This window comes from Leptonychotes weddellii, chromosome 9, assembly GCF_054177405.1.
Source record: "Leptonychotes weddellii isolate Sample4059 chromosome 9, ASM5417740v2, whole genome shotgun sequence".
Classification (NCBI taxonomy): domain Eukaryota; kingdom Metazoa; phylum Chordata; class Mammalia; order Carnivora; family Phocidae; genus Leptonychotes; species Leptonychotes weddellii.
The window spans coordinates 67,708,718-67,731,686 of NC_138377.1; the positions used below are offsets into that span (position 1 = coordinate 67,708,718).

Here is a 22,969-nt window from a genome sequence, read left to right on the forward strand (position 1 = left end):
AAGGGATTCCCTTGTTTTCGGAGGCCTAGGATTTTTCCCCTAATGGTCAACACTGCCTTCTTTTATCATAGCCATTGGATAAGGGGGACAGATCAATACCTTCAGCTTCCCAAGTTCAAACTGAAACAAGGAAGTGCTCGTAGGCTGCAAGAAGACTGCTGGAAACACTTTGGTATTGGGCTCCACCTGGAAAGCAAAATAGATCAAGAAGTTTGCTCAGAATTATAAAATCACAGATGGCTAAGTCATGGGAGGTTTTAATCAACACCCCCATTCTAACCTTAGCTGAAAGAAGACAGCTAGCCGGCGGGTCAATCTCCACTGCTCCGAAATTCTGAGACTAGTGTCTATTGGTAGTGACTGTCACTGCCCCTACCTTATTCACTCTCTCACTCTCTCTACTTGGGGCTGAATCATCTCACATTCTTTTATTTTCTCTGTTAACAGCAGCCAACCGCTTTCTCCAGCGCTCAGGGGGATGGTCAGATGTGGGGAGCTACCAACGTGCCCCCCAAAGGCAATGGCTGCTATTGGTCAGGGAACAATGTGATGTCCTGGCTCTTCACAGAGCATGGAGACACCTGACACGCAAGGAACACCATCATTCATCACTCCTGCCCATAGAAGGTGATCGCAGAGAGCGGTGCAAGGACTTTAGTGTTATTTCTGAAGGCAAAGGGATGTTGATTAAGTACCCCAAGGGGCGTCTTATGGCCAGGCTTCTCAACCTCAGCACTGCTGACATTTTTGGCTGCGTAACTCTCTGTTGTAGGGGTTGTCCTGTGTGTTGTAGGATATTTCGCACCATCCCTGGCCTCTACCCAGAAGATGTCAGTAGTACTCTCCACCCCCACCACAGTCAAGACAGCTAAAAGAGTCTCTGAAGATTGCCAAATGTCCTGTAGAGGGAAAAACGCCCCCGGCTGAGAACTGCTGCTTTATAGGCAGGTGTTTCCTTGGAATAACATAAGACGCTGTTTCCACAGCCTGTCTCCTTTTCTTAAAACCTCTCTGTTTTACTTGGTTCCTCTGGACTTCCTTCCACCTCCTTCTCACTCTTGATGATTCCAGTTCCTACATTAAATAGTGTGGGATTCACTGACTATCTTCTAGCCATCACTTAGATGAAGTGTGTGGATTTATTTAGGACAGCAGGGACTCCACTTATCACTTGCCCATTTTGACGTAGGGGTTTTGATCAGACTAGGAAGACAATGGAAGAAGAAAAGGGATTCTAATTCTACTAACCAAAGTTCTTTGTCTTTAAGTAAATGCAGACGTTAGGAAATTCTTGCAACTCTCTTGCCGTTAGGGGATGGTGAATATCATGGACATACCCTAAGTTGGCCCCCAGTGAGTCACTCTCTTGTACAGTCCCCTCCCCTAGAACCTGTGTCTTGTTTCTAGAAAATAGAATATGGCAAAGATATAGAGATTGTTACTCCCTTGGTCTGGCTACATTATTTATGTAAGACTGCATCTCAGCAGACTAGAGAGAAGGTTCTCCACCTGGCTTTGGAGAAGGAAGCTACCCTGTTGTAACAGAGCCTGTGAAAGGCCACCAGAGGGAAATTTCAGGGGGTATCATGGGATTGAGAGTGCCCCTGGCTGCAGCCAACAAGAAATGGAACCTCAAACCTACAAATGTAAGCAACTGACTACTGCCGACAACCACATGAACTCAGAAAAGGACCTCGAGCTTTGGAAAAGAATGCAGCCTGGCTGACACCTTGACTGCAGCCTTGTGAAACAGAGTGGAGGGCCCAGCGGGGCTGTGTCCCCACTCTAGACCCACGGAAACTGTGAGACCATCAGGGTATGCTGTTGTAAGGCCCAATGTCTGTGGTCATTCGTTATACAGTAATAGAAAATGAATACAGAGGTTCCTTTTGGTCAGAGTATTTGATTACAGGCTTCCTTTTCACAGTGAATTTCTTCGATGCATTTAGACATAAGATTTACAAAAACACATTTTTATGGCCGGAAGTGACTTACAAGACTACATGGTCTAGGGCTACCACTTGCTCATGATGAAAGAGGTCATCAGATGGGTTAAACCAGACTTACGCTCAGTACACAGTGAACGATCCCAGCACACTGCAGGGGCTCACATGCTAAGTATAAACACTTGGTTGATGCCTAATGCTTCAGCTATCCATGGACTATATGAAGGGATAAATGCCCGTAAAACCAAAATGTGGGGATGCAGCTGCTAGAACTGCCTGGTGATGTATGGAGTAAGCTTTGTAAGGGACATTTAATGCGCAGTGATTTAGTACATATTATCTATCTGCTTTGTGCCAGGCCCTGAATTTGCAGCAGGAAGAGACACAAATAGGAAATTTTGATTTGATACATCCTTGGGCTGGCCCCCAGATTTCTCGGATATCTGATACGTGACATCTAGAACAACTTGCGACGCTCAAGTCACTGTAAGCTTCAAGGAGCAGAGCTCTGATGGCTGGGATGCTTCACATGGACCAGCAAGAAGCTCACGAATCTGAGCTCACGGGGACAGACAAATGCATCCAGCCCTAAGGTTTTCTTTTTTTTTTAAAGATTTTATTTATTTGTTTGACAGAGAGAGAGACAGCGAGAGAGGGAACACAAGTAGGGGGAGAGGGAGAGGGAGAAGCAGGCTTCCCACCGAGCAGAGAGCCTGATGCGGGGCTCGATCCCAGGACCCTGGGATCATGACCTGAGCCGAAGGCAGACGCTTAACGACTGAGCCACCCAGGCGCCCCCGGCCCTAAGGTTTTCTACGCTGAATGGTCACATTAGTACTGGGACCTACAGGAGGAAGACGGTGGTATGTTTTCAGGTCCCTCAGGAGTGGTCCCTGCAAACTTCGTAAACCACTCAGCCAAATGCCGGGGCCTTCTTCAAGCTCCCCTGCAAGGAGGAGGGGCTTTGAAAGCATTCAGGATGCCCAGGGATGGGTTTATTTCTACCAAGCAGAGTATACTCCCACCATGATGAACAACGGAACTTTATCTTCAACCACTCAAAATAGAAGAACACACAAGTGTGGGCTCACGATGGGTGTAGAGGAGGATAAAAATGGCAACTGGGGGAGTGAGAGCAGAATCTTATATGCCCTTCTTGACCCCCAGGGTTATTGCTGTGATTGTGTATGTTACGTGGCAAAAGAGATTCTACAGATGGAAGTAAGGCTTCTAACCAGTTGACCCTAAAAACGGAGAGATTATCCTTGTGGGCCTAATCCAATCACATGAACCTTTAAAAAGCAGGTGTTTTCTCTTGTTGGGGCCAGAAGGCAAAGTCAGATTGGTTGAAGCATGAGAAGAATAGGACAGGCTCTCATCAGCTTTGAAGATCGAAGGGGCCACTTGAGAAGGAAAGTGGGCACCTCTGGGAGCAGAGAGGTGAGGTAAGGTAAGGAAAGGAAAGGAAAAAGGCAGGCAAGGAAAAACGGACCTCAAACCGCAGCCTACACCCACACTGGATCCTGACAATAATCTGGACGAGCTTGGAGTGCATTCCTCCCAGAGCCTCCAGAGAGAGGCAGCTCGGCCCTGCTGATGCCTTGATTTTGGCCTGGTGAGAACCTGAGCCAAGAACGCAAACTTCCAGGACTGTGAAATAATAAATGTATTGGTTTTATGCTGCTAATTTTGTGGTAACTTGTTAAGAAGCAAGTAAGAAATGGAAACGGTGGCCTCCCAGCTGGGTTGGCCAGTTTGGCAATAAATACTCCCCAAGCACGTCCTGGGTGCTAGGTCCTGTTTCAGGCGCAGGGACTGGCAACAGACCAGAGGGATGGCCTCTGGATGGGGAGCTTCCATTGTCATGTGAGCAGGAGCCCAGATCTGAGGCTGCCGGGAAGGGCCATGGGCTATTTTCCTTTTGTATTTAAGGTACCTTTTTCTCACTGGCTGATGATCTCTTTTGTCCCGGCAATAACAGACATTTTATTTCTGGTCATGTGTGAAGGTCGGGGCATAGGAACTGGCCTGAGTTGAAAGCTAGTCCGTCTCGTCAATCTGAGCCTTGTAGCTGGCTCTGTTCTCAGAGCAGTGTGGCTGGGTGGCAAGAACCGAGGAGAAGCTCTTGAACATACATTTTATTTCTCACTTCTCCCATGATTACATTAAGTGCAAGAGAAAAAGGTTTTCAAATTGCATAGCAGTTATTAAACGGGGTGGGGGGGGGTGGTCTAGAAACGCCGTCTGAGAGAATCCTCCTCTCATTATTTTGGTTACTGGTCCTTTCTGAACAGAAAGCCAGTGTATAAATATTGCTGCCCTGCTCCTCTTGAGATAATTGAAAACTGAAAATGGCCACAGCCGCAGAATAACAATCATCCGACTGCCGGGGGACCAGATGCACAGCAGTGTCTTGCCTGGAATGACAAGGGGGCTGGCCGGGTGTGAGCCTCCTCCCGAGGGTTTCCATGCTGAGCCCTGGCACCCTCCCCTTCACAACAGGGGTGCCCCAGGGTGGCCTGCAGGACTGGGGCCACTGAGCAGAGAGAGCAGGATTTACACGCATGCAGGGGAGGAAGGCATCTCAGGCCAGTCGGCGCCAGCACGCAGCTCAGAGAAGACAATGGGCCAGCCCTGAGTTACCCAGAAACTACCGAGAAAGCCGGATACATATCAACAGCCACAGTGTCCTGCTCTCTGCTGTGACATTTCCTCAACATCACAGGCTCTTCCCCGAGGCAGGCGAGTCTCTGCAGCTGCCAAGGCCCGGGCTTCTTTCTTTATTTACTTAGGGACCTCCGAAGCCCCGCTAGCCTTCAGAGTTATTAGATGTTTTAGAGCTCTCTGCAGCTCGGGGAGGACCCTTCAGTCAAAATCATTTCAAAAGTTAATGGGAAGAAGCTAATGGATTCTGAAGGACGGCAGTAGCGTATATAAGCATTTTCTCAGGGGTGAGGGGGTGAGGGGGTAAAATCATGAGAAAGTATCAGAAGATGGATACTTTACTTTCAGCCTCGAAGCCTGTTTCACAGCGGCCTCTTGCTGGGCACGGCTGGTTGGGCCCCAGGGGCTGGACCAGACTGCTGCGTGATGTGGATGGTTCCACTTTCTCCTGGGAGGATAGGGAGGGGCTGGAGAGGAGGGGGCTGCCCCCATGCCAGCCACCATCCCCAGGCCCCAGGAAGGGTTTGGTCCATCTGTTCTTGGTCACCCAACAATTCAGATTTGGGGTGGCTACTTCACCTCCCCCCTCTAGATGCCATCTCTCCAACCACAGGCCAAATGGCTGCCAAGAGGCTTTTCAGCTGGAGGCTGGACCGCGGGGCTGACTGTAGAATCTGGGGTTTTATCCATTTACACAGTAGTGGGATGTTTTTTCACTGCTGTAGTTAGCTAAGCTGCCTTAAACACTGCGTGTCGCTGCTCTGGTCAGAAACCTTCAAGAGCTCAATTCCCATCAATACCTCCCTATCTTTCCAGATGAATTTCTCAGCACTAACCACAGAGGCCCCCTACTAGGCTGGCCATAGGTTCCTCAAATCTACCCTATCCTTCCCTATCTCCATGGGGATATCTCCTGTGCCATTCTTTCAACCTTAGTATACTTCCCCCTCACTCTCAGGGAAGAATTCTTTTCTTGCTTCAACATCAAGCTTTCTCTGTAACGAACATTGCCCTGACTCTTGACAGAGGTGAGCTCTTCCTTTTCTGATGACATTCTCCATATGTCTCCATTCTACCTTGGGAGTATCAAGAAAGTTTAACATAGAAATTCAATTTCTTAATTTAGCCTTTTCCAGATATGCTTTGTAGAACTCCAGACTTACAGAAAACTACTACTGTTAAAGTAAAAAACCAAAACCAAAACCAAAAAAAACCCAAAAACACTTTTCTTGGTTAAGTATTATGAGAGATGCTTGGTTAGACAGGTTTCTTTCTAAATTATTTTTTAAAGTTGCCCTGCACTGATGTTCATTGCCAATGTCAGAAAGAGGATATAATATGTGGCGTTTCCCAAGTTTACCTGGATATCAAGGCTAAAAATCCTGCTTCAAAGAGTAAAGCTTCTTGTGGTTAATAATGGGTAAACCTACATATGTGCAATTGATGGTTTTCCCGAGTAGTTCTATTAGACCTCACAGTCAATGAAATAGAGAAACACATCATTTATATAAATGCATTTTTAAAGGATCCTGTAAGGAATTCATAAAGAATGAGAATCACCTTTTTGCAAAAGGTATATACCCTGGCACGTAAGTCATTTTTTATGACTCTATATTTTGAGCACAGATGTTTCTTAAAGCAAGGAGTATCTCTGCTCACGTTTTAGACTTTGCATCTTGTATAGTACAGGTAACATGAAAGCTGCACAAGAAATGTTCATGGAATAAATGAATCACCTTTCAGAGACCATCACCAAAGAAAAGCCTTCTTATCTTCTAGAAAGACGACCAGGATACCCGATCAACCAATAAACAATGACATTTCCCCCCATTTTCTATCTGTAAAAATGAAGTCATTTTGTTCTTGTTTCTTTTCCTAGATGGGTTGTGAACCCTGTGGACTCATCAACCCCACAGGCTGTAGGGGGGATGTTGAATATGAAGAATGAGGAGCAGAGCCATACACACACAGGCCGGGGACGCTGCTGGCTCGGACCCAGAGCCACCCTTACCTGGTAACATGTGCCGAGTTCTCGCCCATTGGCGGAGAAAGACAACATGCCCATCGCCAGATCCACGAGGCAGCCGATTTCCAGGTCCACGTTGCTCCGACTTGATCTTTGGGAAGTGGCCACAATATCCCCACCCCACACCATGTAGCAGTTACTGCGTTTCACACTAGAAGTCAAAGAGAGGAAAAGGCACAGAATCTGGACTGGGATGGTGTGCAGTCAAGGCTCAGAAATTAAATGCCCTAGAAACCTGCCAATGAAGCTTTCCAGTCAGCCCCCAGTAACTTTTTTCTTAAATACATTCATTCAGCTTCAACCGAATTTTCTCAGTCATGACCACTCAATTTAGGGATGTGGCAATCTATTAAGATACTTTGGTCCAAAGAACATACTTTTCAGGTAACTGTCTCCTGGCTCAATGTCAATTCCCCTCTTTGAAAGAGATCATAGGGATGGTAGTACTCCCACCTCAGAGACGGGAGATGGAGGTACAGAGAGGGCACCCGCCATAGGCCGTTTTATACAGGGATCTGGTATAAAAGGCAGGAACAAAAATCCGCAGTGTCAGGGAGAAAGGCTGTAAGATACTTGAAAACTCAGGCCCACATCCTCAGGATGGCAGGCTTGGGAACACTTGCAAAGAGCGTCACAAGTGGTCTCTAAGGCCCAACTACGTCCTTGACCTACACAACCTGGCTCCCCCGCTCCCCTCCGCCCAGTTCTGCTCCCTGTACTCTTCAATAACTACCAACTTGGGTGCATTTCTCAGCTGGCTGTCTACCTCCCCCCATAGCATAAACTCCATTATAGGCATTTATATTTAAAAGCCAAGAGTAATAGCCAAAAAGCCACTGAGTCTCCAAAGCCTGATTCCTCAACTGAAAGACTGAAAATCCTGTGTGGGCTTTGGAGAAGTGGCACAGTGGCAGGAGTGATTCTCAGAGCCCGCCACCATGACTGTGCGCAAGAGACAGACAATCTGGTTTCCTCCCAAGCCCAGTCGTGGTGCACACCACTTGAGGAACCAGTTGTTTGAAGTGCCATAAAAGTGCTTTTTCTCAGGCTACACAAGAGAGTGACTCTATACCTGATGCTCTAATACCCCTTTCAATATCCTAAGGTCAATTGGATTTGACCGTGGAAAGTTAAAGGTTTGATTAGAATTCTCCAAGGTTCTTTCCAGCTCTAGAAGCATATAATTTCCCCCTGAGACTGGAAATTACCTTTGTAAGCATCTGTTCACCCCCTCTCCTACCCTCTCTCCTTTGGGGCACCAGTTGGGCTGGTTTCTCAGTGTGAATGCTCCTCAGGCAGGGCTGGTGCAAAACGTCCCTTCCAAAGAGTGACAGCCATTGCTAGATTTCCATAAAGGTTAAACTGTAGCCATGCTATTCCTGCCTTTCAGTGATGAGAGTACTAAGTCCATTGATGCCTACTGTAGAATTCAATTCCTAATGTCTCGAAGCTGTGGGAATGGGAAATGTCACACTTTGGTCATATTTTAAAGGACCCAAATTTGAAATGCCTCCAAACATCTGAAAATCAATCCTGTATTTACTTCTTATTATGTGAGACAAAGAACTAAGAATTACTGCGTATCTACTACCTCCTGGGTCTTGTTCTAGATGCCTGTCCATTTTCAAAATAAATGTGATCACTGAGGCTGAGATAAATCAAGTCATCTGTCTGGTGTGGCAGAGCCGGGAAACTCGAGCAGTAAACCCAGCTGGGATGGACACGGCTGCCTTTGGTTCTTCTGGCTAAAGAGCAAAGACTTCCGACTGCTTTCGCATGCTTCCTTTCCAACCCAACAAGACACTGGATGTTGTTTATAGCATCTATTCTGGGTCTTGCAATAGGATAGACATTCAGTAGTGGTAATAAGAGTAATGTTTATTCAGTGCTTGGGTCAAGGCATTGTTTCAGGCATTTTTCTGTGTAATATCTCATTTAACCTATGAGACTGGAACTATCATCCTCATTTTATAGATGAGTAAACTGAGGCCCAGGAAGGCTAGGTGTTCCAAAGTCCCACCTCTAGTAAGTTCTGAACCCAGTTTAAAACCCAGGCAGTTTTCTTCCAGGGTCTGGTCTTAGCCACCTGTCCACAGCGGTCCTGCATGACACAGTGATGCTCAGTGACCTCTCTGGACGCCAGTCTTTGATGAGCCAGGAGCACTGAAGTAACAATGGCTGCAAAATGTTCCTGACTTTGGAGGGATAAAAGTCAGCTTGAGAGACAACTTATTACACCTCCAAACATGTCCATTTGGGAAAGACCCTATTAAGTATCCCATGGGTGGACACAAGGCCTGGTCTCCTGGGTCACCTTTGGGGCACCACTGGCTAGAGATTCTCTCTCTGATGACAATCCCCACACCCCATCCTTCCCGACTCAGCAGACCGGGGGAAGGCATGGGTATACTTAAAACATGCTTTCCCAAAAGATCCCTAATTTCTATCAGTGGTTATTGTTCATGAGTCTACTGTCTCTCTTTTACGTTCTTTATGCTTTCAGATACCTTACATCCTTAGAATGGGGAGTTCAGAGTCGATCGGTTGCTATGTGATGTGGTGCATCTTTTTATTTCTTCTGAATCAATTTCTTTCAGGCACCCAGGGATTTTTCTGTCTTGCTTTGATGTTGTTGAAACTGAGGCTTACCCAGAACCCACAGAGAAGTGTCTGAGAGGGAGCAGAGTCCCAATTGTCCATCTGCATCTCCCATCCCTGGGCCATGTCTTATACATGTGATGGAATTACCCTCAATTTTCACTAATAACACTTCTGCCATTAGTACTCCCTGTTTGGTGAAGGATTTTTAAACCTGTGCCTCACTTTTCCTTTTTCATAGACACTGGGATGTTTCTTTCTTTTGGGGCATTGGGCGGAAGGGGAAAAAAGACAGCTGGGGGGTGAGGGGAAGTGAGGAGCCTGGTGGCTGACCCCACCCCTTGGGAGCCCCCTTACCTTTCGTGGACCCGGCCTCTTTCATCCCCTAGGGTAACAGTCACTGTACAGTTTTTATTCAGGTCAAACTTCTCACTGTATAAGTGATAGTCTGGTGTCACCCATCCGACCCAGACGCAGGAGGGGTCCTGTCCGGCAAAGATGCGGATTGCGTAGTAACACTGCTGGGGAGAGACCACAGAGGGGAGTGAGTGGCCCCCAGCTTGGGGGGGCCAGACCTGACAGACCCAATAAGGAGCCCACTTGGCCCTCTTTTCTCAAAAAGCACACACTGCTCTAGAGCTGAACTGTGCTGCCCTCTAGACTTAGGATGGGCTGACTAGAGAATCTGGCTTCCTTATTCTTCCCTTTTCTGTGGTGCTTTAGCACGGAGACAATGGAGTACTTAATCTACTAGCCTTTGCCCAGAGATACTACTGATGAAGTCAGGGCGCTGCCGTTTAGAATGGCCAGCACAGACCCCTCACCCTCTCCTGGGCATGGCCCTTGCCCTCAGAGACAGGACAGGGGGACTTCTGCTACACTTTCCCCTTCTACAGGGAAGTGCCAAGTGTTTGTTGTTGTTTTGAAAGTCGTGAAAAAGACGCTGCAAAAGAAAAAGCCCACATCGTGGCCAAAGGTGCTGCGTGTGGCCACTGGGCTCGAGGACAGGCTGTGTTGAGAACTAGAGTAGTTCTCAGTGGGCATGGTTACCATCTGTGCAGTGTCCCACTATGCTAAGCTCACAGCTAAAGCACTGACGTAAGCTTCATCGTTTTCTTTATGAAATCGAGCACATCTATTCTCAGTGAAGTTACTTTTATGCATAGTCTGTTGTATTTTGTTGATTAAGAGATAAAAGGATCAGCTGGACAAACTGGGGCTTGAATTTTGCCACTGGCAGCTATTAACTGGGTGACCTTGGGCAGGTCACTTGTCCTGTGTTTCAGAGTGTATCATACTGTCCATCTCGTGGGGCTGCTGTGGGAGTGCGGTGGGAAGGGGATGCCCTGCACACAGTAAGTGTGTGACCTGCTGTAGCAACAATGTTATTCCTGATCATGGTTAACCCACCACCTCGGAACTGCAGGATAACTTTACAGAAGGGGTGACATTTCTTCCAAAGACATTTTTTTTGGTCAGGTGCTCAAGAAGGATGAGAGAAAAAGAAATTAGCAAGCGTTGCTTTCTGACAATTGTCTAGCTACAGAAAAGGGACCAAAATCAGCTTCCATCATCTGGACTCTTCCCTGCTCCTTCTTCTCACTTGATTGTTTTCAACATTATTCCTGGCACTGCTCAGAGAGATGGGAGAGTTGATTCATAGAAGTTTACATAAAAGAACAAACAAAAGGATTAAATGAAAGAGCCTCCCCCGCCCCCCCGCTGTTCATTTCAGTCAGAAACGCAGCGCTGGTCCCTGGTGGCCAATGGGCACAAGCACACAATGGTGCCCAATTAGGAGCTCCAGGTGGAGCTTCTGCTTTGTACTGAGTAACTGTCTTTCTTTTCCCCATTTGAGAAATGTCGGAGATGTGTTCTGGAAGCATCAAAATGGATAGTAAAAGACACAGTAATTGGCAATTAAATAGGATCTCTAGACAGATCTTTGCTGTAAGGGGCATATTACCAGGCACAACAAAGAATCAAATAATTAAAACCGTAATTGAGCACATTTACTTACTGTTGTTGTATGAGAGAGTATTTCTTGCATCTGTTTCCTGGGGCAGGGTTTGGCGAGGGGGAAGATAATCCATGTTTTAGTTATTCGGCTGTATAGAGAATTCCACAACTCTGACAGGCAATTGATCTACCTTTAATGATGACGGCAAGTTTAGAAAAGTATTTCCTATACATGAGCGGCCCCAATTGGTCTTGGGACGTGGGCATTTGTAATCTGCCACCACATGCCAAGGCTGTGACTCCCATCCCCTGTCTCTCAGCCCAGCTGGTAAGTCAGAGCTAGGGGGAGGTAGGGAAGATTGAAATAATGTAGGCAGGGATACCTCTGAATACCCTGTCCTGTTCTTTCAAGCAGCTGTACTTGTTAAAAGCCACATAGAGAGTGAAAGTCTAGAGGAAACCCGGACACGAGAGCTCCAGAGGGGCAGACATACACCAATGATTAGAAATAGACATTAAAGGAAAGAAAGACAGCAAGGAACGTATTCCCTATCAGGAAAGGAAGAAGTCCTAGTCACTCATAAGTTACACAGCTGCAGGGTTGGACCCTAGCCATAGTTATATAAAGAAGGCACGATTTGCCTCTAGAGGCTTTTAATTTCACACAAAGGTAACAACAATTGCACCCTCTCATGCACTTATATTCCTTTTACTCCAGAAACACCGGATACGTAGGCTGCAAGGAGGCTAAGGACTTAGAGGGCTCAAGAAGAGCAGAAACGTTTCCACTAGACGTGACCCTGTTTGGCTTGACTGGCCCCCTGATTACGCATTGCACCAACACCCACATGCATGTGTATGCACACACTTGTGTACACACACATTCTGGTTTCTTTACCTGACTGAAAGCAGAGGGAGCCCTACCCACCTGTGCTCAGGCAGAGTAAGAAACAGAGAGACGGAAAGTGAACTTCAGGGCACACATGAGGAGCATGTCTGAGAGCGGGGGGCCTCGCCCTCACCTTTTCTGGAAAGCGTCACTGTCCAGACAGGGGCTGTGGCTGAAGGAGGAGTGGCACTCGACGGGCATGCTCAAGCGGCAGTAGATCATGTTGGCATCGCTGTTCTGTGTGCCGAACGTCTTGTGGGTCACCTTGAGGCATGGAGGGCTGTCCATGGTGCCATCGATCCTCACAACCTGGAAACACCGTGGATCCTTACCTGACACACCCGAGGGCCTGATCTCGACCTTGTCCCTCCTTCCCTCATTGCTATTCCATATGTCATGGCTTTCTGTGAACTATAAAAGTTGTCACCAGTGATAACCAAACCGTTACTCTCACTGTTACTTGGATCCTGCTCCACAGAAAATAACAGATCTGCCTCTGGCTGGAGAAATTAGAGATTTCAGAGCACGCCCACTAGGTTTTCTGCAAGATCAAGGATGGAGAACGGGTGTAACAGAGGGGGTGGTATCTGGATGATGCAGCACAGCATCTGCTGAAGATAACCTTTCAGGTCGGGGGCAAGTGGCTAAAGGAGAAAATGTTTCCAAAGATTTCCCCTGTCAGTGGGCAAGAGACTATTTAAGGAAAAAGACAGCAGAAAGCCTAAAGCTCCAGGAGAGACATCATGGCTCCCTTGGAGGGGTCATCTCCCACCTGGCACATTTCCCAGCCCCACCACAATCACAGCCTGAGGGTTGAGGGACCTCTGAATACCAGGGAAATTCCCAGTGCCTGCACATAGCACTGCAAGGGATGGGGCTGGAGGAGGAAAGAGCAAAACTGGGTTTTTTAAACGTGTGTGTGTGTGTGTGTGTGTGTGTGGTGGGGGCGGGGGCAGAGGAAGTAAAGTAAGACTTATACTAATAATAATTTTCTTATGGTCTAAGTATCCCCCTACGTTCTAGAGAACAGTTCCTATCCTGGGGTCTCTGAGTGTGCTTACCTATTTTTGTGTGGTGTGTCTATTTTTCTAACAGGGTCTCCGGATTCCATCAGTTTGTCAAAGGGGTTCCTGACCTCTAAAAGTTTATGAGCCAGCTTTCTAAAGTGCTGATCAGGGGTGCCTGGATGGCTCAGTCGGTTAAGCATCTGCCTTCGGCTCGGGTCATGGTCCCAGGGTCCTGGGATAGAGCCCCGCATCGGGCTCCCTGCTCAGCGGGAAGCCTGCTTCTCCCTCTCCCACTCCCCCTGCTTGTGTTCCCTCTCTTGCTGTGTCTCTCTCTGTCAAATAAATAAAATCTTAAAAAAAAAGGTGCTGATCAGGTAAGAATCATATATAAAAGTCTCTACTATTTAAGACTGTGGGGAAAAGGAAAGGATTAAGAGTTGGTGCTTGTTGGATATGCACTGGAAGGTGAGTTAAGGGAACTTACTGTCAGGTGGAAGCAAGCCACTGCGTCTCATGCTTCAAGGTTGCTGATCTGTCTGACTTTCCATTAGCCCCCTTCCCCACCCCCTGACCCTCCCATGAATCAAACCATGGTGGGCGCTGGCAAACAGGGGCAAGCAGATGGAGAACCAGCACCCATATCAGGCCCCTTACAATTTCTGGCTCCTCTGAGCTCCCTCCTACAAGATGAGGGTATCATAATCAACGGCTACGTGTCAGCTTAAAATGCTGGAAGTAATTCTACAGAAATATATAGGACTGAAAAGACACCATATTGTGAGCTTAGAACTAGGTCTGGGACATACCATCTTGAGTAGAGGTACTGAATTTTTTCAGGAAAACAACATTTAAGGTGTTGGGATACATATGGCCATAGCAGTACAGAAACATCTGGAGGAAACACAGTGGCCCAAAGGCCCGGGGACTGATCTACAAGAATGTCTCTGCACGGTGGATGCCATTTGCAAGATGCCCTTGAGCTGCCCCAATAAACATGCCCACGATTACGGCTCTGAGGGTCAGCGGAGTGGCAGCTGGGAGGCAGCCCAGGCATGGACTAGATAAGCAGCTGCCTGTTGACAGGATCATTAGCAGGAGCTTAGTGCCTTGGCCCACCTGCCCTGCCAGGGCCACCCACGATGTGTAACCTTACCTCTATATGGGGATGATCCTTTGGCACGTTGACAAACGTTGGGAGGCGCTTGCTGAACCACATCGCCATGTCGCGGTTCATGTTGACAGCAAAAGGCTCAAAGCCCTCTTGGAGGCCGCACATGGTATAAAACTTGAAGGTACTGGCATCCATCCCGAGATTCATGCGGCCGATCTGAGACAGTCCGAGAGAGCAGATGGGCACAAAGCCTGCAGAATGGTGCAAGAGAGCCTGCTTCAGCCTACAGGACCATTGCAGGAAGCTGTGAGCACGTCAGACCTTGGCTTTCTTCACAGCTCTGAGTCCAGGAGGAAAGATGGGACACCATCCTTTGGCTGGCACACAGACTCAACAGGAGGTCACATGGAGTCTATGGCTGCCATTGGTGTCTGGGGAAGAGAACTGACTTTGGTTCAACATGATTTGGGGGAGAAACAACCATCCAACTGAGATTATTCTCCGGGTGTAAATACATATCAGCTAGAAGAGTAAAAACCAGTAAGAGGATAAGTAAAATTCTTTATCTCTGTTTTTGTTAAAACTGACATTAGGCCCTGGGAAATTTTAAACACTGCCAAGAACAAAACAACCCAAAGAGCCTAAAGAAGGACTTGGTACAAACAGCCTGTCTCAGCCTCTTCCCCAGTGAAATGGGTGGTCTCAGGGTTCTTCCTGTTTTGAGTCTGATTCTGAACGCTGACTCTGGGGCTTTACAAAATACTGTTTACAAACTGCCAGGCCCCGAGCCTGCATTGCGCCCCCACCCCCCAAGCAGGACGTGAGATTTCCCAGCAAGAGCTGTGGGCAGTTCCTCCCTCCCCTCCTGCACTTAGGGTCTCTTTCCAAGCTTACGCCTGCATCTCGTCATATTAATAACCTGCCAGGCAGAATATTCCAGAGCAGAAGTTCAAACTGTTTGCAGGATATTTACAAATTATAATTGTGGACCGACACATCAGCAGAGCTGGGCAAGCATTAATCACCCCGGGTGGGTGTGGGAGGCAGGCGTTGCGAGAGCATTTGAAAGGAGAGGAAGGGCTCTGAGGCCAGTGGCTTAAGCAGGGGCTGGAGACCCCACAAAATCAACTGGTGTCACTCCTAAGACGGGAGTGTTTATTTAAGGGGAAATTTAAAGGCTACCTTCGGGAGAATTTACATTCAACAGCAAGCTCTTTTGTCCGTAGAAACCAAGGGCAAAATCCACTCTTCCTAGAGATAGTGCTGATATACCATTACCCGAGCCACAGAGTATCTATGTAGATGAAGCACAGAAGTGAGAAGTAAATCACTCGCAAGCTAAATTGGTTGCTTCCAGAAACTGTCAAACTCATTTAGGACACTATTTGATACCAATTGGTATCATTTCAAATAAGAGAGCTTGAATGCAATGCTAGCACAATGAGGGTGATGTTTATACAGAGAGCCTCCGCTCAGGGACACCGAGGACTGAGAGTAGGGGGTGGCCTGGCCCTCCGGCAGGTAGATGCACAGCTCAGATAAGCACCCCTTCAGGCAACCTCCAGAGCGGTGCTGGGCTTCTGGCAGTTTTGTGCCAGAGACTGTGATAGAGGAAAGGATCTCCTTTCTGCAGGGAGTTTTTATAAGGGACCCTTGGAAATCTGATTCTGGTGTGGAATGAGCATTGCTGGTTAGCAACATTTCTTGGGTCCCCACTGGGACAGAGGGCTCTGCAATGCACTATGAGAAGATGTAAAGGAAGGAAACTATCCTGATCCCAAGGCACTTCTACAAACAGGGACAAAAACGGAATAGTGAGGAGTGAATGTTCTGCTGTAAAGCATCGCTACTCCCAAGACCGCATTTTGGCTTCTGCTAAAGGGGCTAACACAACCCAGAACACTGCCACCATAGTATCCGTAACTTGGAGCCAGGATCACAAAGCAGTGTCACCCTGATGTGAGCAGAGAAAGGACCTCTTAAGAGCGTCGGTCTTCTCCTTTCTTCTTCTCTACTGACTTGGGTGGTGGAATGCAGGAGCAGTAGGCACAAAAGCCCGAGTGGGAAGAAGCCAGGATGAGAACTTCTGAATAACTCAAGTCACACCAAAAACTCCCTAGTCACAGCCCCCATGGTGATGTAAGACACATGCAGAAGGAAAACAGGTGATATGTGTGGGAAGCCTTTTTTCTAAGGGACTTGGGCTCCTCTTCATTCCTAAGCTACCAGCAAAGTGGACAGCACTTCATTGAGGACAGAATTGAAGACTTGAGGAGCTAATGGACCTGACCAAGGTCATGAGAAAGGCAAGCAGCAAAATGGGACAAGATCCCACGTACTCTGACTCATAGACCCAGCTGCCAGTCAGTGTGCAAGAGAAGGGGTGAATGTTCCAGGGGATGAATGCCCTAGGTTTAAATAGCGGTCAGGTCCTGGGACAGAGGATTGCACTCATTACAGAGTCAAGTGCTATCCCTACAGGACAGCTGCAGGGGAGAGCAGAACAGAGCCTGAGAGAAGGCAGGGCTGCACCAGTTACAGATGGGATAGCTGTGGAGGAAAGACTGTCCGACACCGCCTGGGACTGGGCGGGCACAGCTGGGACAGCTCTGTAAAACAGCTGAAAAGAAGCTTAATCCAAAGCCTGGATCAGAAAAGAGAAAACCAAGAAAGGACCAAGAGCAAAGATAAATCCTCATAAGGTGTTAGTACTTTCTCCCGGGGAAGAATACTTGGTAACTAGATACATTGAATCAGCTCACTCCACCTGGCTGAGAGGATCTAGCTTATGATCTTTCCATTTCTAAAAGTTTTTTTCTTGAGGCATTAAAATTTCATGTAACTTTCTGACTCTGCCTGATAGATAAGGGTGGGGTGGGGGGGTACAATGATGATAAACCACAACAGCTAACATTTATCAAGTACTTTCTAGGCGTTGGGCACTGGGCTTAGTGCTTTGTAGATTTAGCTCATGATTATGCCCATTTTACAGAATAGGAAACTGAGGCTTAGCAAGCTGGATAACTTGCTCAAGGTCTGTCACCTGGTAAACATGTAGAGCCAGAATGTGAAAAAGGCTGCCAGAGAAGCAGTCCAGAGCAAGCAATGGGGACTAAGTCTAGGATGCCTGCTTTCTAATTCTTACCTACAGTGACTTGCTTTGTGACCTTTTCTTCACTTTCCCTAAGTGTTATGTCATTGACCAGTTTGCCTCCAGATAAAGCAGCTGGAGACCCACAACCACAAAGCACTGACGGCCCCTTAGATGAAAAGGGCTACTTCTCAAGTGGCCACATAGCTTCCTGGAGTAAATCTGGATAAAAAGATCATTTGGTAAGGCCACATGGCATCAGAGTGAGCAATGACTCTCATAAACAAGGGTTTGCACTTTGCACACAACTCAGTTAACCCTTAGCTTCAAATGAAACTGGAAAAGAGGACAGAAACCAAAGGGGAAAAGAAATACCCCTCCCTATATGCAGCTTAATAGGTGCCGTATGCTGACGTTATTTTTTTTTTTAAAGATTTATCTATTTATTTATTTATTTGAGAGAGAGAGAATGAGAGACAGAGAGCATGAGAGGGAGGAGGGTCAGAGGGAGAAGCAGACTCCCTGCCAAGCAGGGAGCCTGATGCGGGACTCGATCCCGGGACTCCAGGATCATGACCTGAGCCGAAGGCAGTCGCTTAACCAACTGAGCCACCCAGGCGCCCGCTGACGTTATTTTTAAAGATCCATTTATTTATTTGAGAGAGAGAAAGAGAGAGAGAGAGATAGAGAAGGAGCAGGAGGGGCAGAGGGAGAAAGAGAGAGAATCCCAAGCAGACTCCATGCTCAGCATGGAGCTTGATGCGGGGCTCGATCCCACGATACTGAGATCACAACCTGAGCCAAAACCAAGAGTCAGACGCTCAACTGACTGCACCACCCAGGCGGCCCAGTACACTGACATTTTTGAAGAGGTTTCTGGAGAAAATGGCATTATCTTGAACCACGATGTGCTGCCACGTTCCACAGGAGAGGAACGGCAAGAACACAGGCATTTAAATTCTGCAGAGGACTCCAGGCTCCGCTAAATTTTGTCTCACAAGGCCCCTTGACTAGTTCTATGATTAGGAAGAGAGAGAGCCAGTTAATTCAGGAGCTCGGGAAAAAAAAAACAAAAAAACCTTGTTCCCTAGAAAATCTAAACCAGGGACCCTTTGTGAATCCATTTCAAGCTGCGGAAAGACATGAGAGCAGCTCACTACCGGTAAAGGAACAACTGAGATCTTGGAGAGTGGTGGTTAGAGGAGCGCCCAGGCCATTGCCCGGGTGTTTCTGAGAGTCTCCCTCCAGTAGCACGTGCTCTCCCCATTCATTTTCATTTCTCGCTAGGCCTCAGGAAGATGGAGTTCAGGGGCAGGACGGAGGTCGTCAGGAGCCTTGTAGACAGCACCTGAAATGAGGGGCTGTGCTGCCTGGCTCTAGCTGCTTTGGGCACCTTAGCACCCACCTGGAGTGAGAATGGCGGGGGACCCTCGGGACCCGTGTGGTTTGCTTGCAAATGGCAGTGACACCTCCTGCAGATATGTTTCATCTGCCACCTACGGAAGAGCTGCCAGCAGAGCTGGGGGATCTGCAAAGCCCTGATGAGCCCCTGGGAGGAACAGCCCGGAGGCCCCCCCCCCCTGCAGAGAGCAAAGCTGCAGTGGAGCATTTTGTCTCCCTGGGGAGCGGGGAGCGCCTGGCAGGGAGGAGGCCCGGGAGACTGCAGGAAAGCCGTGCTCCGCCTAAGAGGACGTTCAGAATTGTATCTTCCTTTCCTTTTTTTATATTTTATTTATTTATTTGAGAGAGAGAGAGAGAGCATATCAGAGGGAGAGGCAGACTCCCCGCTGAGCAGGGAGCCCGATGCGGGGCTCTATCCCAGGACTCCAGGATCATGACCTGAGCCAAAGGCAGTCGCTTAACCAACTGAGCCACCCAGGCGCCCCATGTATCTTCCTTTCCTTAAATAAAAAAGAAGACTAATAGCAAAAGTTTCACCAGGGAAGCTTCTGAGCTTCCAGATGCTATGAGGTGACAACACAGAGAACTGTGATGGTCCAGGCCAGGGATCCGAGTAGGGAACAATGATTAGGACACTCCTAATGAGGCAGATAAGCGTGTATCAACTATGATGCTAAAGAGGATGGAGATAACAATTTAGAAATAACCCAGGGGAAAACAGTCATGCTTTGGAATGCCTGTCCCCACCCCTTCCCCCAAAGGACTAGAAACTTCCCACCAGCATCACTTCCACTGGGGGAATGCCCTGAATCCAGGCTGGGTTACTGGCAACCAGAACATAAGCCTAGACGGGATTCTGCTTTATGGGGGCTACTGTGCACAAAATGCTTTATTTTCAACAGCTGCTTTTCATAACAGCTCAAGGCAAGAATTGCTGCCACTTTCCACCTTATGCAGAGAGCAGAGAGTGGCTAGAGGGCTATTCCAGGCCTCTGGGTTATTGTTATCAAAGAATGGCATGCTGACTTCCTTTCAACTGTCCTTCTGCAGACTCCTGAGCCATCACAGAACAGAAAGAGCCTTCTAGTTATCTTGTCTTTGTATTATTAAATTGCAGTACAACATTACAGCATAATATGTTAACACAATATGGTACAATTCTATTATAAAACAGCTCACTAATAATAGACTTTGCTATTCTGAAGGTCAGATCATGTCCCCATACACAAAAGGTCTAGGAGGCATTTCTTTCATTACAACACAGATTGTAATGAAAAGCAGAGTTACTGTAAAACATCCCTCTTCTTTATAGTATTCTGCTCAAACCCTACAACAGCTCCCACGTCTGAGTCAAGTCCAAGGGCGCTTGGCCCAGGTTAGACAACACAAATTTCTTGAATGAAAAGACTGAGTCTTGGTATTCGAGGCTGTCACCTGCACCTTCTCTATCTTCACAGCTTTGTCTTCCATAAATTCCATGCATAAATCTTCCAGACTCCTGCACCCTTTCCTGCCTTTTCCCGATTCCACACTATTACTCACACTACTCATACACTATTATTCTAACTGTAGTTATACCCCCAGAAGGGAATACTCTGCTTCTTAGGGGTGGACTTCTCAGATTCTTTATTTCACATTTAGTTCCAAGCCCGTATTTCTAGAATTTCCTTTCTGTATTCCTCATTTGCCATTTCTAACATACTACATTGTGTTATGAGTTCTCTTTTCATATTTGTGTTATTTATTTTTACAACAAGAAAATGAGCCCCTTCGCATTGCTATGGCTTGTATTTATATATACTTTGGACCACCGTTTCTCATGCTTTAATGTGCAAACCACTGGAGTATGTTGTCAGCAGTTTGGCATGGGGGCCTGAGATCCTGCATTTCTCACACATGGGCTACACTTTGAGGAGCAAGGCTTTAGACTTTACAGAGTTCTCATAATTCTGCACAACAGACAAGATTCTTAGCTCTTTCTTATGTGGGGCCAAAGCCTTGTAGGTAAGTAACCTCCCTTGGATCGTACACAGTAGAGCCAGGAGAAGGTCTCTGGTCCTTGGACTCTTTTTCCTTAGGGAGCTACTTTCCTTGGGGATGAGCCTCAGTCTTCTAGTTCTTCCTTCTGGCCTCAAGATGAGAGCACTGTGTGTGGTGGGTAGTTGGCAGATAGTGGTTTCCTAAGCACAGTGTCAGAAGGGGGCTCTTCTATCCTGCCCTCCTGTCCTACACATTTCAATTGCTGTGCCTCTGAGTGGCACAGAAGTCATTCTTTCTGCTGTTAACATCTTTCCCACATGTGTCCGAGACCAGGATTCTTTGCAGAAGTCATGAAAATATGACCCCATCTGGCTTCAGTTGTCTTGTCTTTCTAGGAAAAGACATTGACTTGCAACCTTTCTATTTCCCCAAATATGTGGCTTGTAGAAAAACCTTAAAAGTTCTCTTAGAGTACAGTTAGGTACAGATAATAGGTGTCCCTAAAAAGCATGAAAAGGATTTATAAAGTTAAAAATTCTGTCAATAAAGGATATTTATGCTATTATACATACAATTACACATATTTCTGCTGTTCTTGCTTAGGTAGTTTTATCTTTTTTAGCTTGCTAGGTGAAAATGGTTTGTTTTTGTAGAGTTTCAGAAATTTAGAGCGAATAGGAGCCCTAATCCTTTACAGAGGGGGGAGATGAGGTTAAACAAAGTCAACCCAAGATGTCACAGGTGGAGAGGGGTAGAGGCAGGGGGAGAGCCCAGGTCACCTGACCCAGAGCAGCCTCTTGCCTTCTCAACTACTCCGCCTCGTCCTCGTCTATAATGAAGAAGAGAGAGGGCCAGCATCAAGCATAGGGGCATACATACAGTGGGTATTAAGTCATCTCCCTGGAACTTTCTATCTGAGAAGGATGTCGGAACTTATATGGTCCATCCTCTAATTTTCTGGTATAGAGGAAGGAAGTGAAGCCCAGAGAGGTCAAGCCAAGACTCTCTAGGAGCCACACAGCCTGTCAGGAGTGAGTCAGCTGACTCACAGTGCAGTGCTCCTTCTCCTATACGCGGCCAACCACGTTTGTACCTAATGTAGTTATGCGGACAGGAAATGAGAAACGCTCACGGCTGCTCTGTGTGGCTAGAGGCACTGGCCTGACTGCCGTCTATTCAGGGCCATTAATGAGTGCAACTGTGCTTGGGTTTCACAGCATGTCTGAATTCCAAAACAAATTATATTTCATTCAAGGGAACAGCTAAGTCGAACTTTTATGTCTCAATGGTTCTCATCAAAGCATAAAGTTCAATTACACAAACATGCAGACTGACACTGACTTTTCTATTCTCCCAGGGCCTAAGTCCATATGCAATTAGCATTTCCTTTGTAATACTGGGAAACCTTAACAGGCCAAGGCGCAGAAGGGAGGGAACCCGAGGAGAGCGTCTTAATCTATCTAGAAGTTCAGAACTTATATTTATGCTGTACATACCAACTATCACCATTGTTTGTCTTGACTCTTCAAAAATGATAGTACACCACCAGAGTTTCAAGGAGGCAGATGAGCTCACCCAGCTCTCCCTGGATTTTCCCTCAATTCACAGAGCTGGAATGGGGGTGGGGGAAGGTGGTAGATTTACCGTTCTCAATCTCGTAATCAGCGAAGGCGAGTTCAGAGCCTTTGTTGGTGATCAGCAGCTCCCCATTCAGTGTGAAGATCATCGAAGCATCATCCAGGTTAATCATACAGCCAACCACATCCCCTGGCTGCCATGTACGTCCAAAATACCCGCTGCCCTGATGCCACCGCTGGCCCTAGGAAACAAGACCCCAGGGCTTAGAGGACTGGAGGTCCTAAAAACCCCCACTCAGCTGAAGAAATGACTCCACAAGCAATTTCTCCTAACTGGTAGTGGTACCTGGTTTCTACAAGGTACTCATCCCTCTACCAGGGACAACTCACATGGAGGAATGACCTAGCTCACAAACAAATGAAACCGAGTTACATAGGCTCATCAGAAAAGGTAGCCGGAGTCTCCCAATACCTAGCCGGCCATGACAGCGAGCAGAACTCACTCTGGGACAAAGTGGTAAGATTTCCGCACATACTAGCTGCAGTGTGTTCTGTGACCTTCCTCTGGAATGGAGGCAATGGGCTCAAGTACAAGGGCAGATATGGAGGTTACAGAAAGGATGTGGGCACACAGTCCTCTCCTTTATCAGAGCAAACAGCAAAGTGACCATAGCTAGGTCATGATCACTCGATGATCTAAATTAGCCAGTGGTGGTGGTG

General features: G+C 47.3%; 1 protein-coding gene across 1 annotated transcript in view; it reads right to left on the reverse strand.

The window, feature by feature from the left end:
- Positions 1-22,969, reverse strand: part of RYR3 (ryanodine receptor 3) — a 483,582-nt gene that overhangs the window by 168,155 nt on the left and 292,458 nt on the right. The window contains exons 26-32 of the mRNA XM_081831839.1: positions 22,317-22,491; positions 14,243-14,451; positions 12,216-12,391; positions 11,255-11,291; positions 9,592-9,755; positions 6,622-6,787; positions 100-186 (exon numbers count right to left, since the gene is read on the reverse strand). Coding sequence (XP_081687965.1) covers positions 100-186; positions 6,622-6,787; positions 9,592-9,755; positions 11,255-11,291; positions 12,216-12,391; positions 14,243-14,451; positions 22,317-22,491 — 1,014 coding nt within the window. The remainder of the gene's footprint in view (positions 1-99; positions 187-6,621; positions 6,788-9,591; positions 9,756-11,254; positions 11,292-12,215; positions 12,392-14,242; positions 14,452-22,316; positions 22,492-22,969) is intronic.